The 13,930-nt window shown below is 36.5% G+C and overlaps 1 protein-coding gene across 1 annotated transcript in view; it reads left to right on the top strand.

Annotated features, from left to right (window-relative positions):
* Positions 1-13,930, top strand: part of PCDH11X (protocadherin 11 X-linked) — a 566,008-nt gene that overhangs the window by 433,084 nt on the left and 118,994 nt on the right. Inside the window, exons 6-7 of the mRNA XM_087941083.1 lie at positions 8,601-8,799; positions 9,228-9,314. Coding sequence (XP_087797209.1) covers positions 8,601-8,799; positions 9,228-9,314 — 286 coding nt within the window. The remainder of the gene's footprint in view (positions 1-8,600; positions 8,800-9,227; positions 9,315-13,930) is intronic.

Below are 13,930 nucleotides of genomic sequence, written 5' to 3'. Positions count from 1 at the left end.
ATCACATATAAGAACTGATTCCCAGCATTTCTGCTAAACCATCTTTAAAGAAGCAAATTGAAAGGAAGCTACCAAAAATTGTTGCCTTCATGCCAACTCACACTCCTGGCTTTGCAGTTCAGAGTTGTAAATGTAATTATAATTAACGTCAGTGCCATGGCTCACCATGCTAATTGATGGCATCTGTGAAGCTGTCTAATGTCTTCAATTTCAGACTGCAAGTCAATAGGTAATCAGACAACAGTTTGTTGTGATGGATCTCACACTGGTTTCTGCTCCAAGACTGAGAAGAAACAAAGCATCAAGCTTCCTGCCCTTCTTCCCACATGAAGACCAATATAATAGATAATATTTGTAGATCAAAGTTAATAAGTTGATTACTCTTTGTTTGGAAACTATCTTAACTGTTCCAAATCTGACTTCTTTTTTTTTCCTCCCCCAAATTCATTTAGTAAACAAATTCATTTAGTTGTGTGTGTTCTGGTGCACATGTTTTTCTGAACATATGCATTTCTGTTTGCAGTTTTATAAAATGTAGAGTTCATTTACAAAATGTAGAGTTCATGAAAGTTCCTCCGACAACTTCTATTTTTATTCATTTAAAAAAATAAATAAATACATGCATGAAAATTTGGCCAAATTTTAAGTGAGAAAATAATACAGCCTTATACTGTATGCATTTATACATTCATTCACAATGCAAAATTAAGTTAGTTTGTTTTCATGTGAAAACTAAATACATTTTTCACTATCAAGATACAATTTTGTTGTTAAGTAATTTAAACAAGGCCTCCTTTATCATAGATAAATTACCCCTTCCTTCTTTCTACACACCTGCCTATGAGTTTCCTTTTTTACATTTTTCCTTGGAAATGGATCTCTTACGATGAGTTCTTACACATTGAAACATATGATTGAGTGTATACGACGTATAAATTGGTCACGCAGTAATATTATGCCATTATTATTTTTAAGAATTTTATGGGGAAATTTCTGCCCTGATGACCAAATGTTCTAATCTTTAGCTTCAGATAATTTATTACACTAAAATGTAATTGGCAGAATTTAGAGCCAGGATTTTTTTTAGCAATTTTAATAGCCCTAATGAAAGCCTTTAAAGGCTCTTTAGTAAACTTTCATAAATCCTAATGGAAGTCTTTGAAGACACCTTTAAAATTAGAATGACATTTACATATTCATTATGTGCCATCAAATCAGTGATGATTACTAGTGACTAGATAGATAGATAGATAGATAGATAGATAGATAGATAGATAGATAGATAGATAGATAGATGGAGAGGGAGAGAGAGAGAGAGAAAAGGAGATTGAAAAACATAGACAGATATTGGATCAGCTTTCTCAATTTCTTTCAGTCGAAATCTTATTAATTCACATCTATCTCTCCATCATGCAACCACCTAAAGTTCTACCCTTATGTATTGCTTTATTAAATTAGGAATCAGATGGCAATGCACATAGAATTAATTTTGCATTCAGTCTGAAGTTATAGAAACTGATAGGAAGATGTACTTTCTTGAAACAAAATTCAAAATACTCTATTTTGAGTCTGGTTGTGTCTTAAATAATGCAGTGCATAGCAAAATCAAAAAGGGTGTTTAACTAAAATTTTATCACTAATTGATATTCTTTAATTGATATATCTATAACCAAACTAATGAAGGCTTGGAGGTGTAATGCACCCGTTCCTCATTGATGATTCCTCAATTAGGATTGGCTGGAAGGAGAATTATGAAAGAGAACTTCAACCCTAGCTATGTGGGAGTCCGACTTGATTCTGATTCATGTTCAGTTGGAGATGCCCTTAATATGCTCATGTCACCTTTCTCTCTAAACTCAATGTTGCATTTATATCAATCTTTCTAAGTGATAGGAAGTGACTGCCTTGCCTCAGGTTGATATGGTAAATTGCTGAAGGCAGGAAGAGAAGCTGCACTTTGGCAAATGACATTTATAGCACTGCCCAAGCTGTGAGATTTGAATAAAGCATCACCAAAAGGCAGAACTAAGAACTGTGATTTATTAAAGACAGGGAGCAGAAAATAGGACTGGCCATGATAAATAGGGGCAGCCTGACTACTTGCACATTCAGCTGTTCTGCAAGTTTTAGGACATCTGTCTTCACACTTGAAGTTGCCAACAAAAATGCTTCTTAAGTCATATGTGTGTCTACCTCCTTCCAATTTGCTTTGCTCAGGATGGTTTTAAGGGCTCTCGCAGTCCATATGGATCCGGATTCATAAACATCTTAATTTCTGTATCTATGAAAATTAGACTGATCAAAACTAGAAAAAAAAAAGGACTTTATTGTAGCGGCATCCAAATTATGGAATTCCTTTCTCCCTGTATAGTATCCCGAATGGTAGTATAACTTTTATACACAATTAAAATGTATTTGTTTTTTTATCTTTGTCTTGTTTCAATAAACTGTATATTGGCTTGAAGTTCTGGTAGATCGTTGTTGTTGTTAGTTGTGAAGTCATGTCTGACCCAAAGCAACCACATGGACAATATTTCTCCAGGCCTTCCTGTCCTCTACCATCTAAAGTCCATTTAAGCTCATGCCTACTGCTTCAGTGATTCCATCCAGCCAACTCATTCCCTGTTTTCCCCTTCTTCTTCTAATGCCCTCAATCTTTCCCAGCATTGGGCTCTTCTCCAGTGAGTCCTTCCTTCTCATGAGGTGGCCAAAGTCTTTGAGTTTCATCTTCAGGATCTGGCCTTCTAAAGAGCAGTCAGGGTGGATCTCCTCTAGGACTGACCAGTTTGATCGCCTTGCAGTCCAAGGGACTCACAGGAGTATTCTCAAAAGTGCTCATCCTTCCTTATGGTCCAACTTTCACAGCCATACATTGCAACTGGGAAAACCATACCTTTGACTATACACACTTTTGTTGGCAGGATGATGCCACTGCTTTTTAGTATGCTGTCTAGATTTGCCATAGCTTTCCTCCCCAGAAGCAAGCATGTTTTAAATTGTTTGGCTGCAGTCCCCATCTGCAGTGATCTTGGAGCCCAGGAAAATGAAATTTGTCACAACCTCCATTTCCGGTAGATAGCACCCCAAAAATCTGAAGAAAGCAAACGGTTTGAGAAGCCTGAATCAGGCTTAGGCAACCCATTCTTAAACTGCCACCCACCAAAAAAATAAAAGAACAGGATAAAAATGGCTAAAATGAAGATACAAACTAAAATAATTTGAACCACATGTCTGTTGATGTTGTCAACAAGCACCAGGGAAGTGACATAGACAAATTTATTTAATGTTAGAACTTCAGTCTATAAACCAGACACCAGTTTAGTTGTGTATCGATGTAACATATTGCAGAAACATTAATTATTTAATTCTGCTTTTAAGTCTCATTTCAATACCTAATTAGCATACAATAACTGCCTTTTGAAAGTTAAATTAGATATTCGTGACATTTTGAATATGGCAAGATTTTCCTCCTCCTCTTTTTTTATGTCTTCTCTTTCGTTTCAGTTCTTTGGCTCTTCTGTGCTGTTGATAAGGGTGAATGATGATAGTTTAATTCAGAGATGTTGTTCTGAGGGGGAAAATGATTAACACATCAAACTTGTTATCTTTTATGGCTTGAAAGAGAATTAGAATGATTGGGAGGTAATCCTTTTGAGTTTGTCGAATAAATAATTTAAAGTCACCTTTGATCAGTTTCCCAAAGAAAAAGAAACCTTCTGACTGGGTAAAATATTTACAGAGGGTTTTTTTTTTTAGTTCTTAAGAAAACTGCTCAAATATATTGGAGGAACATGAGGAATAGTTGAGGTTAGAACATGCTGAGACTTTTGCAAACCTCAAAGATACAACAGTGAATGTTGCTACAAATGTACCAATGCTTTCCAGATACATGAATATGTAAATTTGTGATTCCATTGGTGAGTTCATTGCTACCAATGACTGGATCGATGTGTCAAGTTTTCATGTCTCCTGTCTTCAATTTGTGATGTCAAAGCTCTGCCTAATTTGTCAGAGTATGGACAAAAATGACTACATGCCTCTGTAGGCATTCATGGCCTGGTATTGGCAGTCCTGGACTTACAAACATTGGTTTAGATTCCACTTGAAATTACAACAGCAGTGAAAAAAGTGACTTATGCCCATCATTCACACCTGTGACCATTGCAGCATCCTCATGGCCACGTGATCGAAATTTGGATGCTTGCCAACTGACATGCACTCAAGAATTGGTGATCACTTTTAGTAACCTTTGGACAAGCATAGTCCATGGGGAAGCCAGATGTACTTAGCAACCATGTTGGCTAACTAAAAAAATCACTTAACCACTGTGGCAAGAAAGGTTGTAAAATGAGGCTTAGCAACTGTCTTGGCATAGCAACAGAAATTTAGAGCTTAATTATGATCTTAGCCAAAGACTAGCCATGTCTATATTCACTTTCCAGGTGTATAAGTTTATGTTTTGTTTTTGTTTTTTTGCATTGCCAAATGCATCTTTTCTGTAGGGTGCACTTGGGGATGTGTGGGTCCTTGTGAGCAGCATAAAGAAATGAAACATGTGGATCTTGTGTTTGGATTTTTTCCCCTGTGTGTTCAGGAAGGGTAACTTGAGGGAGATTGCATTAAATTGTGATATGGAGAGAATCCCCACAAGCTCCTCTCTAGATTTTCTTAGCAATTAACAGGTAAAGGGTAAAGAGTTCTCTGTGGATTTTATTCCTCTAGTTGTTGCCGACTTTAGGGAGTTGTGCTCATCTCCATTTCAAGGCCATTGAGACAGTGCTGTGTGAAGACATTTCCACGGTCGTGTGGCCAGCATGACATCACGTAGCACTGGTACCTTCCCACCGAAGTGGTACCTATTGATCTCCTCTCATTTGTATGTTTCAAACTGCTATGTTGGCAGCAGCTGGGGCTAGGATGGGAGCTCACCCCATTGCATGGTGCTTAGGTCTCAAAACTGGGCTGCTGGCTTTCCAGCCAACAAGCCTGCTGTCTTAACCGCTGAGCCACTGTGCCACTCCAGCAATTAACAGGAGCTGTTCGAAAATTTCCTAAAGTAGTTGAAATCCCTAAGGAAGATAAAGACAACCATTGGTTGCTCTTAACTTCCTATTTAGAAACCAGCACTAAAATCTCACAACTTTTCCTTGTTCTTTTTTCCCTCCTCCCCCTGAGTATTTTCTGTGAGAAGATGAGATTTAGAGGAAAGAAGAAAGAGCGTATTGGAAATGCTGTGATTGCTCAGGGCTTGATTTTCAGATCTGCTAAGTACAGGAAAAATGAGAAAAGTACAAGAAAGGAGAAACTTCTTGATGTTCAGGGCCTCCGACAGCCCATCCCCAGGTGAATAGGGCACCTTCAGATCTCGATGGCCTTTTTCAAATAATAATGATAATGCTGAATTTCAAATAATCATGGCAAAAAAGATGATGCAAATAGAAACTATGTGCCATTTATTTTCTTATTGCATTAATTATTTATTCTTCTTTGCCTCCTCCTCTTCCTCCCCCCCAATAAAGAAATAGGGCAACTGGGGTAAAAGCCACTGAGCATCAGTGCATCTCGCGTCAAGCACTTCTTGGAGTTAATTAAACATGTTGAAGAATAGCCAATGTCAAAAGTGTCTGTCTTTTAAGAAGCTATGCCTTTTAAGATTCAAAATGGGAACATTGGCATGACTTCTCTCCTCTTTTGCAAGAATTCATGTTCTTATGAAACTTTCTTTAAGGGGACAGTGGGGGAGAGAATAACCTTTTCCAAATCTTAAATTGGCACAGAAAAAGGTGTGTGTGAGAGAGAGAGGATAAACTTTCCCAAGCTGTTTTGAAAACAGCAAGGTGACATATAGATAAAATTTTCAAGTTTGCATGACCCAGATTTCTGTTTTTATCCACCCAATGCATGCCAGCTGAAAGCTTTTTTTTTATTTCTCATGTCTACCCAGCCATGAGAAATGATGTGAGCTTCTTACAGTTTTCTGGCAACAGAAAGGAAAGCAGGCAACTGAAAAGGAGGTGTCAACAAAAGCTTCCAGTGAACTGAGGCCATGGGGCATTTAGGGATCTGAGATTGGTGATTGCAATCTCATGGGTTTTGCTAGACCATGAATGGATCACCTTCGTGCAAAGTTGTCTGAATGACAATCAGATATGTCCTTGAAAATCTACTCAAGTATGGCTTTCAAGGTCTACTCAAATATGGCCTTGAAGGTCTAATGAAATAGACCCATTGAGAGTTAAATATAGTGGTAAGAGTATTGATCTAAAAAGAGGAACCCAGATTCTCATCTACAGATATTTCATGGGTGCGCAATAAATAGAGAAAAACAGGAATGCTTGGAAAAAAAATGGTGAGATCTATTTGAATTTGGTTCTGCAGTCAATAAGAAATTGCTTGGTATGTTCAGCAGGCAGTATCTATTTTAAATATTACCATTAATTTAGAACTATATTGTTATAATAAAGGTGAAAGTTTACCTTAATGTATTAGTTTGCAATCTTAGACATATGGAAAAAAATACTATTGTATATTGATGAATGACTTTGTGATGACTTTTTCAACCCTCATTTGTAAAATAATTAAATAATCCCCAAATGTGGTCCTAAATTAGTCAGAAATATAACTAGTGCTTTGTGATAAATGATTTTGTGCTAAATTTAGGCAACGTCCCTAAATATCTCTAAGCCCTGATTGGCATAGAAAATGTTTCAGATTTGCTTGTATACTTTTAACTGAAAGTTGATTTTCTTAAATTAAGTATAATTACTATAAGGGCATCATAAAAGCAATACCGTTTTTTCTTTTTGTATTGCAATTGTAATATGAAATAAATAGAACAGTTCACACTTGAATTATTTTATTGTTTAAATAATACTTTATTTAGAACACTTTAGCATTTAATATATTATTCAGAATAATTTAATTTACTAACCTCTTACTCAGAATAAAAATTAAAAGGTATCGTTGATAACTGCACAACAGAATATTTTTAAATATTTCTGAGAAGAAAATTTGTTGTATGAGCAAAAGTATTTTGGTTGGGGAAACAGGCCTTAAATATTGTCATTCTTCTATATATTCTTCTAAGCACTTCAGCTACTAAATTCTTAAACATTGATCTCATGTTAGATATATTGAAATTGTCTGGCTGTAATTTTGCATCTTTTAAATGCAAAAACCCTCCAATCAATTCCATTTCCAAAAGATGTTTACCTTACCTGCATTATTTAACATGTCAAATTTAAAATAATACCTACAAAATTTTCAAAAGAGAGTCTTGGATAGTGATTGCATTTAAAAATAAGACTGATTGTTCTACCCAGTACACAATATAATATTAAAAGAAAAAACCTTTCACACACGAAAGTGACTCATATATCACATGCGCACACTGTTCTTCACCTGTTTCACAGAATAATTAAAACTACTGTGTATAAGAGGATAGACTGGTTGGTGTCTTCTGCCATCCCATTAGACCCACCAAAAACTGGCCATTACCATAAGTAGTCTTCAACTTACAACTGCAATTGAGTCCAAATTTTCCAATTGATAAGCAAGACCATCATTAAATGAGTTGGGTCCCATTTAATGAACTTTTCTAACCTAGTTGGTTAAGCAATTCACTGCAGTTTTCAAGTGAATCATACAATCTTTAAGTGAATCTCATTGACTTTGCTTCTTGGAAGCTAGCTGGGAAGGTTATCAATGGTGATCACATGATCCCAGGATGCTGAAACTATCACAAATACATGCTGGTTGCCAAGTGCCCAAATTCTGATCACGGGACCACGGGGATGCTTTGACGGTCATAAGTGTGAGGACACATTTTGAGTGTCGTCGTAGTTTCAATTGGTCACTGAACAAATTAGAATCAGAATTAAAATTATTAGAATTAGAATCAGAATCAGAATTTTAGGATTAGAATTACTTATAAATAATTAGAATTTTAGAATTAGAATTATTAAAATTATCAGAATCAGAATTAGAATTATTAGAATTAGAATCAGAATTTTAGAATTAATTCTAAATAATTAGAATTAGAATTTTAGAATTAGAATCCTTCTTGTGCCATATTCCTCATTGGACATTGGCGATCAAATTAGAATTAGAATTTTAGAAACAGAATTTTAGAAGTAGAGTTTTAGAAGTAGAGTTTTAGAAGTAGAATTATTAAAATCATCAGAATCAGAATTAGAATTTTTACATATTAGAATAAGAATTTTAGAATTAATTCTCAATAATTAGAATTAGAATTTTAGAATTAGAATTTTAGAAGTAGAATTCTTGTTCTTGTGCCATATCCATCATCGGACATTGGCGATAGAATTAGAAATATTAGAATTACAATTATTCGAATTGGCCAAGTGTTGGTTGTAAAAGTGATTGTGTGATTTTACAAGTGATTGTAAAACAAGAACTGCCTGTACACAATAGACACCCTGCAGCATCTTAAGAGATCAACAGTGTTTCATAGGGTCATGAAATGAATGGTTGTAATTAGAGGACTCCCTGTCATTAAAATAATACATTCCCAATGTTGGGAGGACTTGCCAATTCCTTGGGAACCTTGTTGGAACTCTGTGGTTTTCTTCCTTCTGCAGTCCCAGCGCCGAGTTACATTTCATCTCCCCGATGGGTCTCAAGAAAGCTGCAGTGACAGTGGGCTGGGAGACCACGAGCCCAGCAGTAACACCAGTATGACCCACCCTTTGCCACTGGGTTTCCCTCAAGAGGAGTACTATGAGCAGACCTCACCCAACAGTCGGACAGAGGGAGATGGAAACTCAGATCCGGAGTCCAGTAAGTTTGTTGTATTTGGTCATGTTTTGCTTTGAAACCACTCCAGGGGGAAAAGCCTGGCTTGAAAAGGACTTGAGAAGGCAAGAGAAATGATCTTTAACGGAAAGCAACCAAGCAAGTTCAGGTAAGCACGAGGACAAGATGGTTTTTCTACTTGCCTCTGTTTAAATGATTTTTTTTTCCCCTGTGCTTGCTTGGGATTATTGTGAGAGTCAGATAATGGAGCCAATTTTTCACTTCTGCTTCGAGATGGGGGAAGGCTAAAGCTTGGCAACCTGTAAATTTTAAAGCATACAATGCTAATCTGGGGAGGGGACAAAAAAGAATAGTAATAGGACATAAGAATCAGGATCAGTAGAGCTGTAGGGTCAAGAAGAGGGTAATTTTTGAGCAAAGCCTGGCCTTGAGTGGTTCTATTTTAATTTCAGTTACATTGTTGGGCAGAATACAAAGGCAGACTTTCCATTTTGACTGGGCATTTGAAGAACCTAAAAATTGCAGCAAAGTTGACAAAGGTATGATACCCCACTTGAGTGATGATGATGATGATGATATTGATGATGATGATAGTGATGACTTGAAACCTGTATTTTAAAATGTGTATGAATAGATTGGATGAAATCATTTGTATGGGATTTGTTTTCAAATTCTCATTGTTTCAGGCAACCCACACTTCACTTCTTACGTTAAAAAAAAATACCCAAATTATTATGTGTAATTTTGAAGTCACAAATCTTTGGGTGGGAAGGAGTTGTGCATCCATTCTCTTGCAGCTGCTTTGAGATAAGGCAAACAATGTCTTTTTAACATCTTTTGAAAATCTGAAAGATGGATTATTGTTACTATTTTTAGCCATATCTGATTTATTTAAACCATTTTTTTTTCAATGATGGGAGCGGGTGTTCCACTTGAAGCAATATGGACCAATATGTGCTACATTCTTTGAGGAAAGGCTCTGTGCGAGTTCTCATCAGTCATCTGCATTAAGTTGAAGAAGTCCCAACACAATAGAAGACCCTATCTGAATCAAAAGCTTAGGAGGAAACAAAACATAGGCACAATGTGTAGCCTAAGAATATGTACTCTAACTACTGTTGTTAACATAAGCAGTTATTATAGGCAGTAGAAATATTGTTGGGTAAGAGAAATGGTCAAACAATTTAGACCCACCTACTGGTCTTTAATGATTAATTATCTGTCCCCTCAAGCTGAAATTTCATATCTAGGATAATTAGTGTGGTGTAGTAAGAACTTTTATACCCAAGTGATGTGATTTTTTTTTTTTAACTTCCAGAGCAATTTATTGTGTGCGATTGATTCCTCCCTTGGATAGTTTGGGAGTTTTTTGAAAACTACCAATATATCAGAAAATGGACTCAATTAACCGAAGTAGAGTAGTCATGAGCTGTGTCAAAAACATTAATCAGAACAGGTAGGATTAGCTGCCAAGGAATGTTTCAGTGGTATCAAATAATATTTTTGTCCTTCTTCCCTTCAATCTTGCTTGGAATTATTTAAGTTGATGTATATCTTTTGTCATTTTAATTTTAAATAGAAAAAAAAAAATCTACCACGAAGATTACGTTGAACTTCAGCGGGTGAAAATGATAGCTATTTCATGCAGCAATGTAGCATAAAACATGGCAAGTGTGTTTAGAAACCAATACTGTTGTTGGATAGATAAGAACCGTGGTATCACAATGATTAGAATGTAGTACTGCAGGCTAATTCTGCTGACTGCCAGCAGTTTGATTCTCACCGGCTCAAGGTTGACTCAGCCTTCCATCCTTCCAAGGTGGGTAGAATGAGGACCCAGGTTCTTGGGCAATATGCTAACTTTGTCAACCACTTGGAGAGGGCTGTAAAGCTCTATGAAGCAGCATATAAGCCGAAGTGTGATTGCTATTACTATATGCATAATCTATCAGTTACTGTTTTTCCTAGACTTTCATAACAAAGCACCATGCAAAAAAAAAAAAAAATACTCCTGAGTAGACTTAACAATTATGAGATAAGAGAAAATAACCTGCTATGGATTGGTAACTGTTGAAGAAAATAACATAGGAAGAATACGACATGTCTATTGATGAAGTCCTGTAAATAGGGGAACTCTCCAAGCTTATACATTTGAGTGGTGAGTTTAACAAGTTCAATCATAATCTGGACTAAGACAAAAGAAAAGCATCAAATAACTCCAGAAGTACTGTAATTCCCACAAATGGGACCTGGGTAAGCAATTGGAAAATGATGCTCCTTTGAGCAATCAGTTATTCCTAATTTTGTATACACATTGTTGTGGGTTGAGCTAGTAGGGACTGCAAAGAAAGGAATCTTTGAATGAAAAGGGTCCATTCCATGTTGAGGATTAAAAGGAAGGGAAAAGGATCAGTCATTAAACTGTGCAGTATCATAATAACTTCATTTAGAGTGAAATTTTCTTGGAATGAGATATGCAGTTTGGTCCCACTACCACAAAAGGGGGTATTGTAATGTTGTTAAAGATACAGAAAAAGAGAAAAATGGATGTGCTTCAAGGGGATGAACTAATTTCTTATGAAGAGAGTGGAAACTTGATGACATTCTGCCTGGTATGGAAAGAAAAGGGACAGGGAAAAAGTTTCATTCCCCTTTGATAATAGTAGAACTAAGAGAACTAAAGAAGAGTCAGTTAAAGCTTAGTGGTGGAGAATTGGGATTTTGGTACTACAAGAAAGGAAGATAGCTATCGATTGATATGATTTTTAAAGAGGATTAAGCTAATTTGGGAGGTTAAAGCACTGAATAACTACAGGTGTAATGACTATTAGTGCCGAGCAAATTGGTAGCATATGCTAATGAGCACAGAAGGGCTGCAGAGAACGGAATCAGTTCTGTGTGAATGAGAAAAGATGCATCCTTTTCTAAGATACTTGGAAAAATAGGTGCTTCACATATGGTGCCGTAAATTGCAAAACACTTATTCCTAACCATTTGGCACAATTGCAATGCTATACATTACTTTTTACATTTACCGCATTAGAAGCCTGTTGTGGGGATGCAATTATATCTTGCTTATCAACTTCCCCTATGCATCTGGGAGGTGAACATTTGAAGAAAAAGTTGGGTTCGATTGGTTTTGAAGGTTGAATCATGGCAACTGAACTGTTGTTGTTATTATTGTTGTTATTAGTTTGAGATCCATTAATTGACAATCGTCTTGAAACACAATTGAGATTATAGTTGCTCTAGTGCTAATAGATATATTGTTCATAATAGAATAAAATAGAATAACTGATTTGGAAGGGATCTTGGAGGTCTTCTAGTCCAACCCCCTGCTTAGGCAGGAAACCCTATACCACGTCAGACAAATGGTTATCTAATCTCATCTTAAAAGCTTCCGGTGTTGGAGCATTTACAACTTCTGGAGGCAAGTTCTTCCACTGATTAATTGTTCTAACTGTAGGAAACTTCTCATTTGTTCTAGGTTGCTTCTCTCCTTGATTAGTTTCCACCCATTGCTTCTTGTCTTGCCCTAAGGTTCTTTGGAGAATAGCTTGACTCCCTCTTCTTTGTGGCAGCCCCTGAGATATTGGAAGACTGCTATCATGTCACCCCTAGTCCTTCTTTTCATCATAGACATAGCCAGTTTCAGCAACCGTTCTCTATACATTCTTTATATAATCAAGCAGTAAATGCTGTTACAGAAAATATAAAACGTGAGTAAGGACACGCTTTGCTTTTGAAGAATAACTATATGCATTCTGCCTGGTTGCAGTTCCTTAGTTCTACTGGTTCCCACCACTTTCAAAGTGGTATGCTAAAATTAATTTGCAGAGATGGAGCAATTAATCTTACCAAGACACTACTATGTGATTGATCTTCTACATTTAATCTAATTAACCTACACATTGGTGAGAGAATGTAGTGGCTGAACACTTCACTACAAGCTTTGACAAAAGTCAATCTTTTATGGTCATCTTACAGAGAATGTTCCCATACATCACGTCTTGGATACTCATTACTCAGATATTGGAATTAAAAGGGAGTGGAAGTGGGTGAAGATCGAAAGATCACAGAATGGGCTGAACATTCCCATTTTAAATGAGTGGGTCTTTTGAAGAGTCATAATAATAATGTACCATCACATCTAGAGAACATAATATCTATCTCATATGCATCCATCATTCTTTTTACAGGGGAAAAATTAAAAAGTGGTTATTGCGATGCTAGATAAAGCAGATAAAATTCATAAATATAGATTGGCACAGATGTTCAATTCACACTTTGAGCCAGCATTGTGTGCTTTTCCTATGCAAAATATTTAAGTCCAGATATGTACTCCCAGATCCTTCTAAGAATGTAAACGATCTACTCAATCATATCAAAGGCTCACCCGGATTCCTCTATTTGCAATGTTTTTTGGGGTAAATTATAAACAAGGCATCATAATTGTAAAATATAGTCACAATCGTGCTAATATGAGAATTGTCACACCCATGTTGTTGTTTTTTTCAATCGTACAAAACAGAGTTCCACAATTGGTTTTTGGTTCATCTCTTAGCTTTATTTCCATAACTAAAGATCTGTTGCTCCCTTAAACATTATATGTTGCTGCCCTTACATCGGCAACATCTCCAAAGAAAAATCTACTGCTGCTGTCTTTATTTACTGTTATGCAGGTGTGCAGCTAAAAGCCCTCTGCATCTATAGGTGGAAATTCAACAAAACGATGAGTAAAATGATACAAGAAGAAATGAAATGTATAACTGCCTATGAAATAAAGCTGGTTCTGGAAATGGTGGAGGTAGTGATGGTTGGGAATCAAGAACTGGGAAATCCTGTGGTCTCAAGGAAGGCTTGTTCCTTCCACTGACCATATTTACCGGAGCAATTAATGTGTTCATGTGACTCAAGAGCCTTGGTGGTCCAGTGATTAGAGTGCAGTACTGCAGACTACTTCTGCTGACTGCCAACTGCCTGCAGTTCGGTAGTTCGAAACTCACCAAGCACAAGGTTAACTCAGCTTTCCATCCTTCCGAGGTTGGTAAAATGGAGGCCCAGATTGTTGGGGACAATAGGCTGAGTCTATAAACCCACTTAGAGAGGGCTGTAAAGCACTGTGAAGCAGTATATAATTTTAAGTGCTATTGCT

This window comes from Pseudonaja textilis, chromosome 12 (genome assembly GCF_049901715.1).
Source record: "Pseudonaja textilis isolate UNSWEBS1 chromosome 12, rPseTex1.2, whole genome shotgun sequence".
Classification (NCBI taxonomy): Eukaryota; Metazoa; Chordata; class Lepidosauria; order Squamata; family Elapidae; genus Pseudonaja; species Pseudonaja textilis.
Note: the sequence above shows the minus strand (reverse complement) of the source record. Positions and strands in the feature narration are given on the sequence as shown.